Source organism: Protopterus annectens, chromosome 7.part0 (assembly GCF_019279795.1).
Source record: "Protopterus annectens isolate FY-2018-M chromosome 7.part0, PAN1.0, whole genome shotgun sequence".
NCBI classification, from domain to species: domain Eukaryota; kingdom Metazoa; phylum Chordata; order Ceratodontiformes; family Protopteridae; genus Protopterus; species Protopterus annectens.
Window position 1 is genome coordinate 1038598775 of NC_056739.1, and position 18987 is coordinate 1038617761.

The 18987-nt window shown below is 41.1% G+C and overlaps 1 protein-coding gene across 4 annotated transcripts in view; it reads right to left on the reverse strand.

The window, feature by feature from the left end:
• The window catches only part of COPS2 (COP9 signalosome subunit 2), a 1892836-nt gene that overhangs the window by 452948 nt on the left and 1420901 nt on the right, over window positions 1–18987 (reverse strand). For all 4 annotated transcript variants that reach the window (XM_044077587.1, XM_044077586.1, XM_044077585.1 and 1 more), the window contains one exon: window positions 18484–18581. In XM_044077587.1, the coding sequence (XP_043933522.1) occupies window positions 18484–18581 (98 nt within the window). The remainder of the gene's footprint in view (window positions 1–18483; window positions 18582–18987) is intronic.

Below are 18987 nucleotides of genomic sequence, written 5' to 3' on the forward strand. Positions count from 1 at the left end.
TCCAACCCTTAGGTTGAAAACATAATGCAGAGTAAAATACCAGGATCTAAGTGTTTTAAACACAGTTTTCAAGTATGAAAGGAAGTGTTAGTGGGCTCAAAGTAATATCAACCTATTACAAAAGTGTTTATATATATATATATATATATATATATATATATGTGTCAAGAAAAACATTTGTATATATACTGAAAGGATAGTATATACAATACATGCAAGCATAGATAGTTGCAATATTTATCCAAATTGTTACTGCACATATCCAGTTTACTAAAATAAATGGATAGTCAAATATTTTCATATGGAAAAGCAGAAATACATATAACCATACAAAAGTATCTAAATAATAGTATACAAGGACCGAAAAATTTTTTTGGATAATAGAAAAATATAAATTAGTGACATGATTGCTACCAAAATAGTCTGACATATCAACCACTATAGGTAAAGTACAGTTTTGTACCTACCATAAATGTAGATGTCCGATAGGCATGCATCTGCAGTCCTTACAAATGGGTTGTCCTGTCATCAGGCAGCCCTTCGGTCGGCCGGATTCCAAAGTCTGGGTCGGGCCTCGGCTGGTGTCGCACTTCACCCGACGTCATAGCTGCAGTTCTTCGGGTATAAAGGCATCAGCCGACGCCATTTTCCTCAGTGTTTCTTGCCCCAGATGCCAGGTGCCCTCTAGGAAGGCTAAATTTGGATAAATGAAATGGTCCCAAATAGTAGAGAGCAAACAAAAAATAAGTATGTATGTACATATATACAAACAAATACACCATAATAGATTCCCCCAGCTAGCTACAAGATGGGCAAATACCCTAGGAGTACCTCAGAGGGGAAGGAGGGTGGGTAATCCTGACTGCAGATGCATGCCTATCAGACATCTACATTTATGGTAGGTACAAAACTGTACTATGTCCTTCAAGGATGCATCTGCAGTCCTTACAAATGGGTAGAATACCATAGCCAAACTGGGGAGGAGGAGAAATAAGATTATGGTGTAGTTAAGATCCCTTGCAAAACAGCAGTGGCAAAACCTGCTCGGGATCTGGAGTATAAAGGTAAATTATAATGCTTGGCAAATGTATGCACGGAGCTCCAAGTAGCAGCCTCTAAAATGCCTTTGGTAGCCACTCCTCGTAGAAAAGCTGTGGTAGTGGCTGTAGCCCTTGTAGAGTGAGGCCTGATGTTTTCTGGAGTTTTCTTCCCATGGTAGGAGTAACAAAATCTAATGCAATTTCCTATCCACTTAGAGATTGTCTGTTTTGAAATTGCTTTTCCTTCCATTCCTGTTGCATATGCTACCAGTAGCTGGTCAGTTTTTCTATTGCCTTTGGTCCTGTCCAGGTAGTAGCGTAATTGTCTATGTACATCCAAGGTGTGCAACAGTCTTTCTCCCCTGTTCTGTGGGTTGGGGAAGAATGTAGGTAGGTGGATAGCCTGATTTAAAGATACTCTGGAGACCACCTTTGGCATAAAAGTAGGATTTGTTCTCATGGACACTCTATCTTGATGGAAGATCAGGAAGGGCTGTACTGCCATTAATGCCTGTAGCTTAGATACCCTTCTTGCTGAAGTGATTGCAAGCAGGAAAGCAGTTTTCCATGATAAGTATTGTAATTCTGCTGTTGCTGCTGGTTCGAAAGGAGGGAGTGTCAATTTTTCTAGCACAAAGTTCAAGTCCCATGCTGGCAATGGTGGCTTCCTAGGTGGTTTTACATTTTTAATTCCTCTCAGAAACTGCCTGAGCAGAGGATGTGAGAAGACTGGAGGATCCAAGTCGTATTCTGCTGAAATAGCTGATGCATGAATCGTAATGGAAGAATAGGACAGGCCGTTGTGGAAGAGGTCTGCCAAGTATTCCAGGATGTTGGCTATGTTTACCAGTGACACATTTTCTCCTTTTGCAGTACTCCAAATGTGATATCTTTTCCATTTTGCTGAATAATTTTTTCTTGTTGAGGGTCTGCGAGCCTCCAAGATAATGTCTTTAACCCTTTTGGATAAATTTGGGTTATTTGGTCTTATGCAATGTTCCAGGCAGTCAGCTGCAGTGTTTTCAGGTTTGGATGCAGGGTGTTGTAGTTGTTCTGTGTTAACAGCAAGGGAACTAGGGGTAGGGGCCACATTTGTTCCCGAGACATGCTCCTCAGTAATGGGTACCAATGTTGTCTTGGCCAGTCTGGAGCTATCAGAATGATCCTTGGACGGTCCTCTTTGATCTTCAATAGCACCTTGTGCATCAAAGGAAGTGGTGGGAATGCATATGCTGTCAGGTTTTTCCAACTGAAAGATAGGGAGTCCACTTTCCAAGCAAGTGGGTGGTACGTCCTTGTGCAGAATTTCTTTAGTTGGTGATTGCGTGGGGATGCAAATAAGTCTATTTCTGGTAGTCCCCATTTTCTTGTAATGGTTTTGAAGATGTCCGGATGCAGCATCCATTCGTGGGCATCCGTGGTAGTTCTGCTTAGTATGTCTGCTAGAATGTTTTCTTTTCCTGGCACAAATATTGCTTGTAACTGAATGTTGAAGCTCATGGCCACATTCCAGAGGTCCATTGCCATCCGGCATAGAGGGTACGAATGTGTGCCTCCCTGTTTGTTGATGTACCACATAACTGTGGTGTTGTCTGTCCTTATCAACAGTTGACCTTGTCGAAGAAATGGTCTGAATGTCTGAATTGCCAGTTTTACTGCCAGCATTTCCTTTTGATTTATGTGTAGGTGCAGCTGGTCTTGAGTCCATAAACCTTGTATGCACTTGTCCAGCATGTGGGCCCCCCAACCGAGGTCTGAGGCGTCCGTTGTGATGGTTTGGCTTGGTTGAGTGCTGTGGAAGGGCAGTCCTTTGTTTGATTGACAGGCCTGAGCCCACCATTGGAATTCTTGCTTCAGGCGTGGGATTATTGGAATTTGGGTTTCTAGGCTGTGTTTGTGCTGAGACCATAAATTCCTTAGGTACCACTGTAACTTTCTCATATGCAGTCTGGCATGTGGAACCAATATTATGCAGGATGCCATGAAACCCAAGGCTTGCAGGACTTTTCTTGCTGTTAGCTGGTTCTGTTTTGTTAATGCCAAGAAGTAGAGAGGGAGTTGCTCCTGTTTTAATACTGTTAGGAATGCCATTTGTTTTGATGTGTCCAGCTCTGCACCCAAAAAGGTTATCCTTTGGGATGGTATCAGCCTTGACTTTTTTATACTGACTGTGTATTCCAGGGCTTGCAGTAGATAAATGACCCTTTTCAAGTCTTCTGTTAGCTTGTTTTTGTTTTACGCTTGTAACAGGCAGTCGTCCAGGTAAGGGTAGATTTGGATTCCCTGAAGCCTGCAATGAGCAATTACTGATGCCAGGCATTTTGTGAACACTCTGGGCGCAGTAGATAAGCCAAAGGGCAATGCTGAGACTTGATAATGCTCTGATCCTGCAAGAAATCTGAGGTATCTTCTGCAATTTGGTCGTACGGGGACGTGCAGGTATGCCTCCTTGAGATCTAGAGTTACCAGCCAAGACTCCTTGCCCAACATGGGAAGAAGCTGCTGTAGGGTCAGCATTTTGAATTTTGGGACAATGAGGTATGTGTTTAAAGCGGACAGGTCGAGAATCTGTCTCCATTGGTTTTCTTTTCTTGGTACCAGGAAGAGCCTGGAGTAAAATCCTTGGCCTTGCTCGATAGATGGTACTTTTTCTACAGCTCTCATCCTTAGTGAGTTATTTGTTTTAGAGCTTCTGCCTTTTGATTTGTAGGTAGGTTTGGCATTCCTCTCTTCCTTGGTAGAGTATGGAAGTGAAACCTGTAACCTTGGTCTATTGTCTGCAAAATCCACTTGTCTCCTGTGATGTAATGCCAGTTTACTGAAAATAAGGCTAGCTTCCCGCCTAAGGGTGCTTCTAGTTGTTCCCTGGTAGGCGGTGCCAGAGCCAAGTCACTGTGATTGTCCTGTAGTAGTGGTGGTGGCTGTATCTGTGGCTGTACCTCGCTGGTTGTTAGCCTGCCACTGACGTCCCCTGTAGGCACCTCTGGTTTGACCTCTGCCTCTTGAACGCCTATTCCTGCCTCTATGAGCTCTGGAGGTGTCCGGAAAGGACCAATTCTTGGAGGGCCAATTCCTGCTAAACCTTGGAGGTTGGACCTGTAAGAAATCTTTGACTGTCTGGACCAATTTTGCTTTCTCTTCCATCTTCTTCAGCACCTGTTGTGCAGGAGAGCCAAACAAATTGATCTTGTCCATGGGAGCATCTAGTAGCTTTGATTTGACGTGGTCTGGTAAGGCCTGCTCTTTTAACCACGCATGTCTTCTGATCACTGTGCCAGTCACGGCTGATCTGAAGGAAGCCTCCAGTGCATCATAGCCGCATTTTAAGGAATGACTACTGACCTGCTGAATGTTATGTACCATTTCCTGAACAGATTTTTTGTCTAATGGTTCATCTGAGGACAGCTGTTTAGTTAACTGGTCTAACAAATTCCTGATACTGGATCATGTGGAACTGACAGTTCAAGGCCCTAGCTGAAACAGTAGCAGAAGTGTAAACTATTTTACCCCATCTCTCTAAGGCTCTGGATTCCCTTTCAGGGGGGAGGGGGTTTTTGGCAGAGGTAGCTGCTACAGCCTTAGGTCCCTGGGAGATAGTTTCGGGATCTGCAAAGGGAGCCTTATACAAATGATAATGTGTGTCCGGGACCCTGTAGTATCTATCAGGCTTTGCAGGGGCCAGAGGAAGTGAATCAGGAGCAGTACAAGCATCATTAAATGCATCATCTACAACAGTAAGAACTGGAGGGATGGCTAAAGGCCTATGCTGTGGTAAATGCAGAAAGGTTCTAAGCCTTTTTCTAGAGTCTGAAAAATCCTGGCCCTGCCACTGAAATTGTTCCCTCATAGCATGCAAGGTTTCCCAAAGGAAAATTCCTCAGGCGGAGAGGCAGAAGGAATGGACTCTTCAGCATCAGAGTCTTCATAAGGGGAGAAAGGGCCCTCTGGAGGGTTTGAATTATCTGAATCATCAGAGGAATCATCTGTAGAAACTGGCTCAGGGGGCTCTGCTCTAGGCCTCTTCTCTGGAGGTGGGAGAGAGGCCCTGTCTGGGTGAGGTTGGGATCCCCGGATCAAAGAAATGAGATCCTCTGCTAGACTGAGCATTTGTGAACTAGAACTAGGCCTGTGAGAGGGGGTCTTAGCAGTTTTGGTAGATTTAGCTGCTTTAGCCCTGGCAAAGGCCTTAATCGACATGATTGCTGGTGGCCTAGCAGCTCCACGTGCAGGTGTTGAAATATCCAAGGGGATAGTATCAGATAAATCCTGGGAACCTGCAAGAGCAGGTGGGATTTCAGTAGCCGATTCCACTAGGTTGGATGAGGCCTCGGTAGTAGGTAAGCTTTTGGCTGAAGGAAGAACCGCGAGCTCAGTTTCAGCTGAAACCGAGACACTCGCGGTTGGCTTAACCGCGGTTTCGGCCGAAACCGCGGACCGCGAGTGTCGGTCCTTTTCCTTGCGCTTTTTAGATATTTGCGTAGTCGGAGGATCCGATGGCATAATGTAAGCAAAAGCGGAGCCGAAAAACTCCTCAGCAAATTCCGACCGACGTCTAAGCATCCGTCGGTTAAAAGAAGCACAGGCTAGACAAGCTGCTACGTCGTGGTCTGGGCCTAAACAAGGTAAGCAGTAAGAGTGGAAATCTTTATGAGGTATTTGTTTCCCACAAGTTAAACAGTTATTCACTTTTTCTGACATCGGCTGAGGCAAGAAAGAGTCCCCAATGGGGTACTTAGCTTTTTAGAAGTCTTCGGTTGAAGTATTCGGTAGTAGTAATCTCTGGTTCTGACCGACCGGCACTTGCGAACAGCTTCTGCTTCGGGCGCCACGCGGCAAGAAAGACTGAGGAAAATGGCGTCGGCTGATGCCTTTATACCCGAAGAACTGCAGCTATGACGTCGGGTGAAGTGCGACACCAGCCGAGGCCAGACCCAGACTTTGGAATCCGGCCGACCGAAGGGCTGCCTGATGACAGGACAACCTGACGACAGGACAACCCATTTGTAAGGACTGCAGATGCATCCTTGAAGGACATCATGGGTATCCCAATAGTAATGCATATCACAACATATTAGCTGCATTAAACAGTTATTATAACCTTAGTCTATAGTATCCATTATATTCCAAAACATGTTCATAAGTGGTCATTAAGTCCAGGGGGAAAAAGAGCCCCTAGATGAATGATCCAATATTTTTCTTTATGACTGCGGATACTATGCGCCAACCTTGTATATTGCTCCGGTCACCATTCATTTTGTCGATGACTGAAAACATAAATTTAGCCTTTGGATGTTTGATTGTGTGTCTATACAGTGCATTGGTATCCTTCTTGTTCCTGATATCACTCCTATGTTCACCAATCCTAATTCTTAATGAGCGAGACGTTTGTCCAATATAAAATGCAGAGCATTGACATGTGGCCAGATATATTATCCAAGTGCCAGAGCAGTTACCGAAAATCCTCAGATCATATACCTTGCTAGTATTAGCACTAGAATTGTTTCAACTTATTCACTTGGTTACAGGAAATACAATGGCCACAGGGAAATGTGCCCAGGAGTGAATCATCAGAAAGTGTTAACTGTTTGAATTTAGCCCCTCCACTTTCCTTATGTTTATAATGTGAGAATAGAGCACCCAATGTTCTACCTCTCCTATATGAAAACTGACATTTGGGACCTAATATTTCCCTGAGATGATTGTTGGCTAGTAAGATGTTCCAATTATCATCCAGAATATTTCTGATGATGCTGTGGTTTCTACAATATGTAGTGACAAATCTGAGACAGGGTACTTGTGTTGTTTGTGGCGATACCTTATATTGAAGTAATGTGTTTCTATCCTGTTTCTGTGCCCAAGTGCTGGCAGAATGGACATCAAAAAAGTTATATCCCCTTTCTAAGAATCTGTTTTCAAGGTCGGTCTTGGCTTCCTCAAAATCAGTTCGGTTAGAACTGATGCATTTAATCCTAAGGAACTGTGATTTAGGTATGTTCCGTATGGTGTGGCATGGATGCATACTGGATGCATGTAGTAGTGTGTTATATTGTGGGTATTTTCTGTGAATTTTAGTACTGAATGTGTGATCATGGTTTCTGTAAACCGTTACATCCAGAAAATCGATCCTATGTAAGTCAGAAGTTATGGTAAATTGTATACCCCAAATGTTGTCATTCAAGTATTCTACAAACTCTTGTAGGTATATAGTATCAGCACGCTAGACCATCCAACAGTCGTCCAAATATCTACACCATATATCAATTTCCACCATATATGTTATGTAGTGGATTATATACGAGACATTCCTCAAGATATGCCATAAATAAATCGGCGTAGATAGGGGCAAAGGATGCACCCATGGCAGTACCTTGGAGTTGCCAGTAACATTCGCCTTGGAAGTAAAACATTTTTGTTCAGTATATGTTCTACCATACAAATGATAAGGGTATTGAAACCAGGAGAGTAAAGGTTTGTCTTTTCTAACCAGAACTGTAAGGCCTGTAACCCCGCCCAGTGGGGTATACTAGTGTACAAGGATTTGACATCCAACGTACACATTAACCAATGAGGTTCCAACTGAGTATCCTATATAATTTGTAAAAATTGGGTTGCGTCTTGTATCCTAGCTCTGACTAGTTTCAGTAATGGTTTAAGTTGCTCCATTAAGAACACAGGAAGTGGTTCAGTAAGTGAGCCAATGCCAGCAACAATAGGTCTACCTGGTGGTTTGGTAACAGACTTGTGGATTTTAGGAAGTAAATACAGAATTTGTTTCTGTGGGTTCGTTACTGTAAGATGTTGGGCTGTGTTTGAGGTAATAATACCTTCCTCAACTGCCAAATTAATAAATGAGTCTATGTCTTTTTTAAAGTTCATAGTAGGATCATAACCCATATGCATATAACTGCCTATCTGATAGCTGTTGTAGACCCTCATTAATGTAATAATCCATATTGAGAATCACCACTGCTCCACCCTTGTCTGCTGGAAGAACCACTACATTACGGTTATTTCTGAGTTCTGCCAGTGCCATTTTTTCAGATTGAGTTATGTTTTCCCTCATGATGTGTGTTTCTGCATGAGGGAAGTGTAAATCCCGTAGAACAGATTGTTGAAATATGGCCACGTGTTTAATTCGTGGGTGGTAAAAATTGAGATTTGTGAAATCTGAAGTCAGTAGTTCTTTGAGAGTTGGATGAGTTCTGTACTGAAAAAAATATTTTCAAATTAAGGTTACGGCAGAATTTAATGACGTCTAATACAATATTGTATTCATCACACAGGAAGCTTGGTACAAAACCAAATCCTTTATCTAGTAATTGTTGTTGTTCATGTGTTAAAATAGTATCAGACAAATTCAGTACATTCTTAAGTTGTGTTGCTATTGCCTGAGTAGAGTTGTTATCAACCCCGACATTGATTCTGTACCAGTTCCTGCGTCTATGTTTTCGACCACCCCTCTGCTTACCCCTTTGTCTAAAGGTACATTTGAGTTTGACCTTTTTCGCCTGGGAGATTCATATATTAATGCATTTTCACTGTCAGTGTAAGAGGACTCATCCCCCGAGGTACTAGTGTAAGATTTGTCTCGGTGCTTCAAAACAGATCTGTGTCTTTTCCTGGCTCTGCCTCTGGTTACTCCAAGGTCTGCATCATCAAATCTAACAGATCTCTGAGTATTGAAAGGGTTACCCCTCTTGTAATCCATAATATCTCTATTAATTTTTTTAAGTTTTCTGTCCTTGGTTAATTTTTCAAATGTAGCTAATTCCTTGGACAGCTTAGCCACTGCAGTATCATATGAAGGAAGTGAAACAAATTTTTTGCAATCCGCACTCATACTTTTGACCTCAGAAATATTGAGATCAATAGCTCTCTCATAATATGCGGCCAGGATCTTAAAGTTCATGGAACCTTCTTGCAGTGCTCGATTCCACTCAGTGGTTAGTCTCTCTTCAGATCTACTAACCATAGGTCGAAGTCTGATCCTGAGACCACAAGGTACCACATTTTTATGAATATATGCTTTAAATAACCTTAGGTGCCAAATATTGGCCCTAAGGCTTTTTAATCCCTTGCCCAAATTCTGAAAGGCCAATTTGCATCCATCTGTTATATTGGAACTCACATTATTTAGGTTACTGCTTGAGACTTGTTTAACACCAAATATCCCAATATCGTCTCGATCAGCACATAACCCATGGAGTATGTTATCCAACTCCATTTTTAGAATTAAATAAACAAGGAGGGTGGTTGGTCAAACTGTTCAAGAATTTGGAATAGGATCCTGTAATAATAGGGTCCAATAAGGTACCTAATTAAACGTGGCTTCCAAATATAAATTGTAGAGTATAGAACCATAGGCAGAGCCTAAGGGACACAAGAATTTATCATAAACCACACAATGTCAGTGCCAAAGGGCATTGTGATCTTACACCAGTAAAGGCTCAGTGGGCGGAGTACCTCATAGTCAGATGCTTAAAACAATATATATAACAATTCTGAGACAGAAAAACTTACAATAAGAACTCACTGTTAACCCACAGGGAATGTATGTTGTCCATATATATATATATAGAATACACCATAGAAAAAGCAGGCTATGAACATATGTAGTAATAATTAGGTACTGGCAGTATAGAAAATCCTTAAACATATGGTCAAATTATCCTAAGTTAGCATACAATACGAGTATGTATACTTATTCTTATAATAGTGGTCAAGGTATGCCACAAAGTAATTTGGACCCTGTAAATCTCTACATAAATGTGATGTTTAGAGACAGTTTATAAACTGATTGTTCCAATTTAAGGTGCCCACATAAATTATAAGGCATTTATGACCACAAAAATAATTTGTAAGGTTAGAAACTTGCTCTTGCTGCATAAGCAACTGCCACCTGAGATAGTCAATGGTCCCAATGTGAAAACACAGTGGTACCCAATATTATGTTGCTAAAAGGGAAATAGTATGTATTCTAGGCAATATACAGAATATGTTGCTGTCACTGACTTGTTTGGCAACGCTGGCCTATTATGTAAGTTTAAATCCTACACTCCTAAATTAGTTGATATCACAACAAGGAATGTTGTTAAAGGATATCATCCATTTAAGAAATCAATACACAAAATAATGGCGTAATAACTGTTCTTCCAACCCTATTGTGCCACTTGTAAAAAAAACATTAGGGGAATATCTACAATTTACTGATACATCCAAAAACACTTCATTACTTCTTTTAAGTAGGACCGAACCTCTTCCTATAGTATACCAACAAGGATATAAAACATGCTAGTTAACGCTTTTATCCATATGTTTAGAGTGAAAACAACCCCTAATCAGAGACAACAAACCCTCCTGGAGTGACTAAGCACGAGGTTGCAATACAAAAATGGCTGCCCACTGAGCAAAAAACAGTTAACGTTCCTAAATGAATGTGTCAATTTCCACGTAACCAGATCATATATACACCTTGTTCTTCCAACACTTATTGAGCCCTTAGTTATCAAAAAACATCAGGAAAATATCTCACATTCACTGAAACATTGCCAAAAGCACATCATTATTTGTTTCCAGTATGTCCATGCTTAAGTCAATAGTACACCAATAGGGATATATACCAAACTAGTTAAAGTCACTCTCCTGACATATATAGTAAAAATACACCGTAATTCAAAGAACAGACCTTAATATAGCCAAGCACAGAGTTATATTATTAAAATGGCCGCTCTTTAGACAAAGAACCCGCTAGCATTCTAAAGTATAAGTGTTAATATATAAAAAAAAAACATACACCAAGTAATAAAGAACAAACTGATTGTTATAATAGTCCCACGAATTTTGTAGACAGATTCCTTATATAAAATTCTGTAAAACGCCTCATTGTTTGTTGCACTGATAATGAGAGATAGTTCCCAAGTCGCAAAGGGCGCCACACAGTAAGGAATACGGTTCCACAGTATTCAAACCAATTATCGCCAGTCCAATATGCATTCCTTGATACCACGAAGATAGTAATAAATGAGTCCCCTGTCGCAGAATCACCAAAAAATTACCAAACTAAACCCACAGACTTTCAGTTAATATCGCCAGTCCCGTAAGGGTATCATGTAATATAGTTGGTTGATGAAACCCGCGTAAAGCCCCACAAATAAGGGGACAAATGCAGTATACAAATAGTCACAGTATCTTTAGATGGGTGATTCACAAGCATTCACCAGATTTACCAAATGTTCCAAATTAAGAAAAAATTATCCAGTAGTCCGTAGTTGAATACAACATTCCACTAACTCTTCCCAAACGATAATATATCCAAAACGACACCGGTAGATGGTATATACAGAGGGAGAAATCCTCTTCCACTGGCAGGAATGACTGCAGCCCAACAGCGAGGTCAAAACTCAAGTAAACAAACAGAACTCCTCGCAAGTATGGTATGCTCGGCCAAACCAATGTAAATCAAATGCAAGAGGCCAGCATAAGCAGTCAGAATCCTTTTATTGTTGAAAAAGGTGTAAATTACAGAACAAAAATGTCCTGTAATAAAAATAACAACAAACCGGTTTCGGCTTAACAGCCTTCTTCAGTGTGATTAGCTTGAATTCCAAAGTCCATTGTCATGAATATTTATAAGTTAAATCCACCAATGACGACAATGGTATAATCCAATCCTTAGGTTGAAAACATAATACAGAGTAAAATACCAGGATCTAAGTATGGCATGCACCTGGTTTCTCAATGATGTAATGAAGAGGTAATGATGCCACTTGAGTTGTAGTATTCAGTTTAGTTCATATAAATTCTAGAGTGTGAACAGGTATTAGTTTTGATTTGGTATGGTTTACTGAGATGTTTAAGTCGTTGGAGATCTGGAGCAAGCAATCCCTGGCTTGTAGGAATTGATGCCTAGATGGTGCAGTGAGGAGCCAATCATCCAAACAGGGAAACACCTGGTATCCTTTGAGTCTCAAGTGAGCTGCCACCACTGCCATGCACATGTTGAACACCTGGGGGGCTGTGGTGAGCCCAAAGTGCAGTGCCCTGAACTGGAAGTGACAGGCTCTCAGACAAAAGAGCAGATGCTTCCTGGTGCACTTTTCTATTTTGATGTGATTGTAGATGAACACATCCAATCATCCTTGTGCAGAAGAGGCAGGATGGACTGAACCATAACAATTCAGAGCTTCGACTTCTTCATAAAGTGGTTTAAATTGTTTAGCTCCAAAATTGGTCTTGGGTCCCCTGTTTACATCTGCACTAAAAAGAAGCAGCAGTAAGATCTGAATCTTTTCCGTTTGGGTGGGAACTCCTGGATGACTTTTTTGCAGCAGCTTTTGTATTTCTCGAGCTGCATACTCCGGACTGGCGGGAACATCGAGGAGTTTCTTCCTTTGAAACGCAGGTGGACGGGAAAAGGGTATGTAATAACCTTTGGACATGATTTTTTTGCACCCAGGAATTGTTTGTAATTTATGTCCAGGCATTCAGGTGCAAGGAGAAATGGCCTCCCCGACTGCCTCTACTGCCTCCAGTGGTGGACAGTTGGGCAACGCTTCAGGAACGTTGATAGGGCCTATCTGAAAAGGTTTCTCTGAAGTCCTGATTTTGCAGACTCCCTTTGTCTCTGAGGTGACATCTTCCACTGAAACCTCCTCCTATGCCTCTGGAGGAATTATCCTCGTGAGGGCACTAAAAACGTCCCAGAGACTTATGGAACCACATTTTCTTACCAGCTCACTGGCTCCTAGAAAAGAAATGCTGGGAGGTAGAAAACTTGGCTCCAATGGCAGACCGTGTCTTTCCTTCTTGCTCGTTGCGGGGGAGTGGAGCTTTCTACAAAGGTCCGAACAAGGTGGAACCATCAAAGAGGACATTTACAAATGATGCCTTAAAGGGTTTTGCAAAGTCACATGGCCTCATGCAGGCATATCTCCAAATGGCTATGTCTGAACCAGCTGCTCGTGAGGTACCCTCTGTACCGTGGAAGTTCAACCTCAATGATGCATTGGAAATGGACGAAAAAGTGGTCAGCTGAGGAGAGACCATCCTCTGGTTTTCCTCAGACATGTACTCAGACACAGAATTGGAGAGCTCCTTGATCAAATTGCTCTGCAAACATGTGAAGTGTACCAGACAGTTTAACGACTACAGCATAAAATGTAGCTGAGGAGTACACCTGCATTCCAAAACTATCCATCACTCTGGACTCCCTTGTTCAGGGAACAGACAGAGGAGATTTGTTCCACCAGCTCCTTCTTAGTGGCTGCTGCCACCACAATGGCACTGACTGGGATTTACTTGATTCAGTGAGGTCTGTCTGAAAGAGGGACTCAGAATTTGTCCAGGCACTTGGAGATGGGTTCAATAGTGTCCAGTTCCTTCCAGGTCCAGCAGAAAACCAAGTCAATAAATTTATCCATGGGGTGGGATCACCACAACATAGATGGACCAGGCCTGTAAGTCTCCAGGAACACAGATTCCTCTGGAGGAGGAGACTGCAAAGACCAACCACCCTTTTGTGTGTGGATTTCTAGGATATCTCCAAAGGAGACATCATCAGGTGACATTTGGGCGGATCCTTTTCCCTCATCAAAATCAGTGTCTTCTATGACGGATTCCAAAAGGGATTCTAAGAGCCTCCTCTTACATGTTCTCTTCTGAGGAACCTCTTCTGAGAGGTGGTCAAGAGAGGTGGTCAGGAGAGGTATCCGAAGGGGGGGGGATCCCGCTGGGGAACTTGTGTGGAGGCCTCCTGGAACTGGCTGACTCTTAGCAGCAGAAAAGATGGGCACAGAGCTTATTGGACCTGATGAGGGGCAAGGGATAGGATCTGAGATCAGGCAGGATGGCTCTCTATGCAAACAGAAAGCCCTTTCCACTAAATGAAAGGCTGACAGACCCAGGGAGACCTCTTCATTCCTCCTCAGAGCCGAAGCTGGTGAAGAAAAAAGGATGAGGGCAACCCATGACCCAGGCCCTCCTAAGGGAATCAGACCAGAGCTGTCCAGGGCAAAAGTACCAAGGAGAAAGGATGGCTCCAACAAAGTAGGAGCCGAACCCAATCCCTTGGACCCATTGCTGACCTCTCAGATCAGAGAGCTGGCTTGACCCAAAGGTGTCGGGAGTTGGGCTGATCAGAACACCATCAGAGTCAAGGAAGGAAGGTTCCTCATATCAGATGCCGAACTTCTCAGGGATCTTTAATCCTGAGACTTGGAGATTGCAGGTCGGATAGGAGAATGAGAAATAATCAGTTGGGCAGGAGTGCTCATGGATCTAGTAGGTATAGAGCTGGGAGGAACCCCATCTGAATCTGAGCCCTGAGAAATCTCTGCATCCTTTCCATGACTGCCTCTGTCAAACTCCTCGAAAGATCTAGACAAAGCAGTGGACTGGGGCTTTGAATGCTTCCTCAGAGTCTCAAATAACTTCAATGAGAGGACTAAAAAGACTGGCGTCAGCATGAATCTGGGTGAGCGACCTCTGATGGTCAGATCCGTGGGTTTAGGATCTGAGAAGGAGGTGGATGAAACAAGAGAGCTAATAGCATGGGTTGTACCTGTTGGATATGAACAGTGCTGTGGATCTGAGGGTCAGCTGAAGGTCTTCAGATCCATTGAGGTCGGATTCGAAAATTTCTTTAACTTTTCAGAAGGTTCTGAGGAAGCCCTTGGAGATCTCAGAATGGGTCTTTTCCTGGACTCCGAGGTGGACTGTGAAGCCTTAGAGGAGGGTAAGAGCCCCAGTATCAGTAGGCAGAATTCCTCTAAATATCAATTTGTTTCTCCTGACAGCATCCTGGGGTTAAATGTTGAACAAACACCACAAGATGAATCAAGGTGAGCTGCTCCAAGACCATACACGCACTTCTTGTGAGCATCTGAGTTGGGTATTTTATGCCCACAAGAAGTGCACTTTTTGAAACTGGTTTGTTTCTCCTGCCCCTCTGACATTTTTTTTGTGAAGATAACGTGTAACAATCCTGAAGAGAAAAACGGATTAAAACAGGCACGGAAAGAAAACAAATTATATATCTATATTTCTACACACACACACACACACACACACACACACACACACACACACAGGGAAAGATTTACAGGCCAAAGTACCAAAAGAAAACGGTACCGATAACTGGAAAAAAGAGAGACCCTAGTGCCAGCTAAAAAAACTGGTGGAAGGAAGGAAGTTGACAAAGTTAATGTTAACCAGAGTAAAATATCTAAAGAGAAAAATGCAATAATACCCAAAAACAGAACTAGCTGAGTGACTCGAGTTGGATCGATCATCCTCTCTTGATGGAGGCAAATGAGAGATCTGAGGAGTTGCGGATAGAGTAGAGCTTTATGGGTAGAGGGAGGAACTTGCATTTTTGGATCCTAAATCTGGTAAATGTGGCTGAGTTGGATCCTAGACCCTTTTGTGAGGAAGAAAGACAGACATCAGATCATTAAGGTTTATCCATGCTAAGATGCCTGTTATACCCTGTGATCCTCCTCATACTTATTGGTGCTTGTTCTTGTCTTACCTTTATTCCCCTCCCAGATGTGAGAAACTGCTTACATGCTTTCAGAAAACATTGACCTTTAGCCTTAAAGTTTTTTTTTTTTTTTTTTTTTTTTTATTTCTTCCACCTATAGTCAAGCTTGTCTCCACAGAAACACAAGTACCAAATCTACAACTCGGCAAACCTCTCAATACACACTATTTGCCAAAGGAAAACTTTTCATTACATTTACTGTCCTCTTATTTACTTTCTTACACAAAAACTTACTACATTAAGCCAAAGGCCTTAACTCAGACATTCACCTATGCAAAACAGGGAACATTTTAATTCTATATATTATATGTGCCCTTTTATATCCCATCACACACCTCAATTGCTCAAGACTGCAGCATATCAACGTAAACGTGCTTTTCTCCAGCCTTTCTTTTACACTGTAATGTCTACAGTTCTTATAACTAAAACACGAAAATAAAGGCACTTCTTTACTTTAGCATCTTCATCGCATACAATAACTGAAAATGCTTTACTATATATCATTTAATTTATATCAAGAAATGCTTTATACAAATACTGTTAATAAAAACAGTTTTTCTTTACTTTTCAGTCCCCCTTCCTCTCCATCCATTCAGTGTCCTTCCAAACATTAATGACACGAAATTGGGCATATACGTCACAGTCCCCCAAAAAGTTTAACAAAATCAACAGAAGTCCAATCTTTCCACTCCTTCTTGTAAAGCCATATTTCACAAATGTGATTAGCATCAAAGTCTCATTTATTTACTTACTTCATTGTTGTTGATCATCTTCCTGTTCATCTCCATCTCCCAAACCCAGGAACCAGTTCAAGTCTAAGGTATTCCTGATCCTTCTAGTCAACTCCTTTGTTTTTTCCCTCTCTCAAGCATTTTGCTTCGGAACACTGGAAAAGGTTTTGTGACAAAGTCTTTCTATAAGCTTTATTATGAGAAGCCTGAGAAGCACAGACCCCCCCTCCTGTTTGACGGCTCATTTTTTGTTGGACAAACTTGTATGTCCTTTTTAGCCTGTTTTACATAAAAATACTTTAATCCTACAGGAAAAATATTCTGAAGACATCTGGGTACAGTAGCTTGAATTTCACACCTGCCTATCAACATTCTTTGATTGCTGGAAAAAGTTTGCTTCTCTTCTGCCTGGTATACTGTGAATAATCATTTTCCACAAACACTCTACAGTCCCCAATTTTAAAAACTTTGACTTTTTGCCATAGTTTTTTTTAGAATCAATTCTTTCTGCTGGTATGACTGCATATATTGCTAATACAGGTCTTGGCTAGTTTCTCATAGCCAAGATTTTGAGCATACACATACTGTGCCCTTTCAATTAACAAATCTTGTTGTGGAATACCAGTCTAGTTGCTTACTTGTGGTTTCATAAAATTAATACAGTCTGTTCTTTCTAGTTTCTGTGGTACAGCAAAATCTCAGGATTTCCCTGCATGCTCCATCCTCTGTCATTTTTTGAAAACAGCTCTTCTTCAGCAGTCTCACATTCAGCCAGGCTTTTCTTCATTTTGCCTCTGATTTTTGCAGTTTTACCAGTTCATCTGAACAGCTGCTTAAAGCTTCTTCTATTTTTCCAGCCTTTTATTTGAGTTTATATAGTCTTTCAATGCTTTATTTGCTTTAATCAGCTCTGAGCACATGTGATTTATTTTTTTTCCTAGAGATTTCTGGAAGCTAGGTCTTGCCCCAAACCTAGAGCTTGAACTGCTTTCTGCTAAACAGCTGCAGGATTTTACCCAGCATTTTCTCTTCACCTTTTCTATCAAATTTTCTTTCAGGTTTTAAGTTTCTTCCTTGCTGGCATCCAGGCAGTATACTTACTAGCCAATAAAAGAATTCACTAAAACTTGCAGAGTTTCTGGCCATTATCTTTCATTTACTTTTTTGATACTGGGAGAGAGAAAATCAAGCTGCTGATCAGTATGCAGCTATCTTGTAAGGCCTATTCTAAATTTTTTAAGGAACTCTGAAGTTGTAATAGAGATATGAAGCTTTGTTACAAGGGGCAAATTAAAATCAAAATGGACTCAAAAAACTGAAATTTCCACATTTTGAAACATACTCAATTTAAAACAATGTAACCACCAACTTAGTTCAATGTGCAAATGTAAAAGCTGTCAAAAATAAACTTACTGTTACGCCAGCCCTAAAAAAAATGGCTTTCTAGACGGAGATGATATTTTGCATGCTTAAAATGAGGCATCAAATGAATGCATTTAATTAAAATTCCAAAAACATTTGAAGCTAGAACAGAATCTAAAATTATTTTATATGTAAGTGTCCTAGAAGAATTCTTTGAAAATTCCATGACAACAAGTCAAGCTTATTTGGCTATAAACCTTCTGCTAAACAGAGAGCAAACACTGGTCTATATTATGACAATGAAAGTACACGTGTGACTACAAAGAGGATGACACAATGCAAGAGAGAACGGCCACATAAACAAATTTTTCCCTAGGGAAAAAACTTACGTGGCCATTCGCTAAAAACAAATAATTTAACATCATAAATTGGTGGGGGAATTTGCCCCCCCACACACACACACACACACACACACCCCTAACTAAATATACCAACTCTGAGATCGCACTATACGGAAGAACAGGGCAACTCCAGGAAGTGGCCAACCATCTCCTTGCCCTATGACAAATTCATCAAATCGCTTAAAAGCAATTTGATGAATTTGTGTCGCTCAAAACAATTTGCGTAATTCGCCTTTCGTTCTGCTAATATAGACCCAGCAAACACTGTCAAAGCAGGATACAAAGACACCGTCCTTAAAACCATTAGGTCTAAAAGAACTAAATGCCCTTTGTGTAAAAAAAAAAACTGGGTATGAAGCCATCTTCAGAAAGTAAAGATTTTGAGAAAAAATGTCAAAAGAAATCAATACCTTCAATGTGTTCCCTTATGAAGGGATCATCCATAATATTACTGTGATTGGTTTTCAAAATCTTCTCAAATTCTGTTATATCGTTATTCTGGTAGGCACTGGGGAAAGACATGAAACGCATGATAAGCAAAAGAAATCAATTTAACTAAACATTAGCAAACTGTTCTACTTGCTACATTAAAGCTATGATTCTTAAGTGTTGTACTACTGACTGGCAACTTCTACAAGCTTTTCTCAAAATTAAAAAAAAATACTACCATGACAGAAAAGGAGAACATTTAAGAAAACTAGTCAGCATAAAATAGCATACTCATACCTGTGAGCAGCACCAATTAAGAGAAACAGTTTTATATGTTTATGTTTATGTGTGTGGGTGTGTGTGTCTAAGTATATGCATGTATATTATATACATATACACACACTTTCTAAACTCTTTTGCATGGAATGATTCCCAGTTTTTATTCAGTCTGCAAATTTTGCTTTTACTAATTTTCAGCAGTCTCA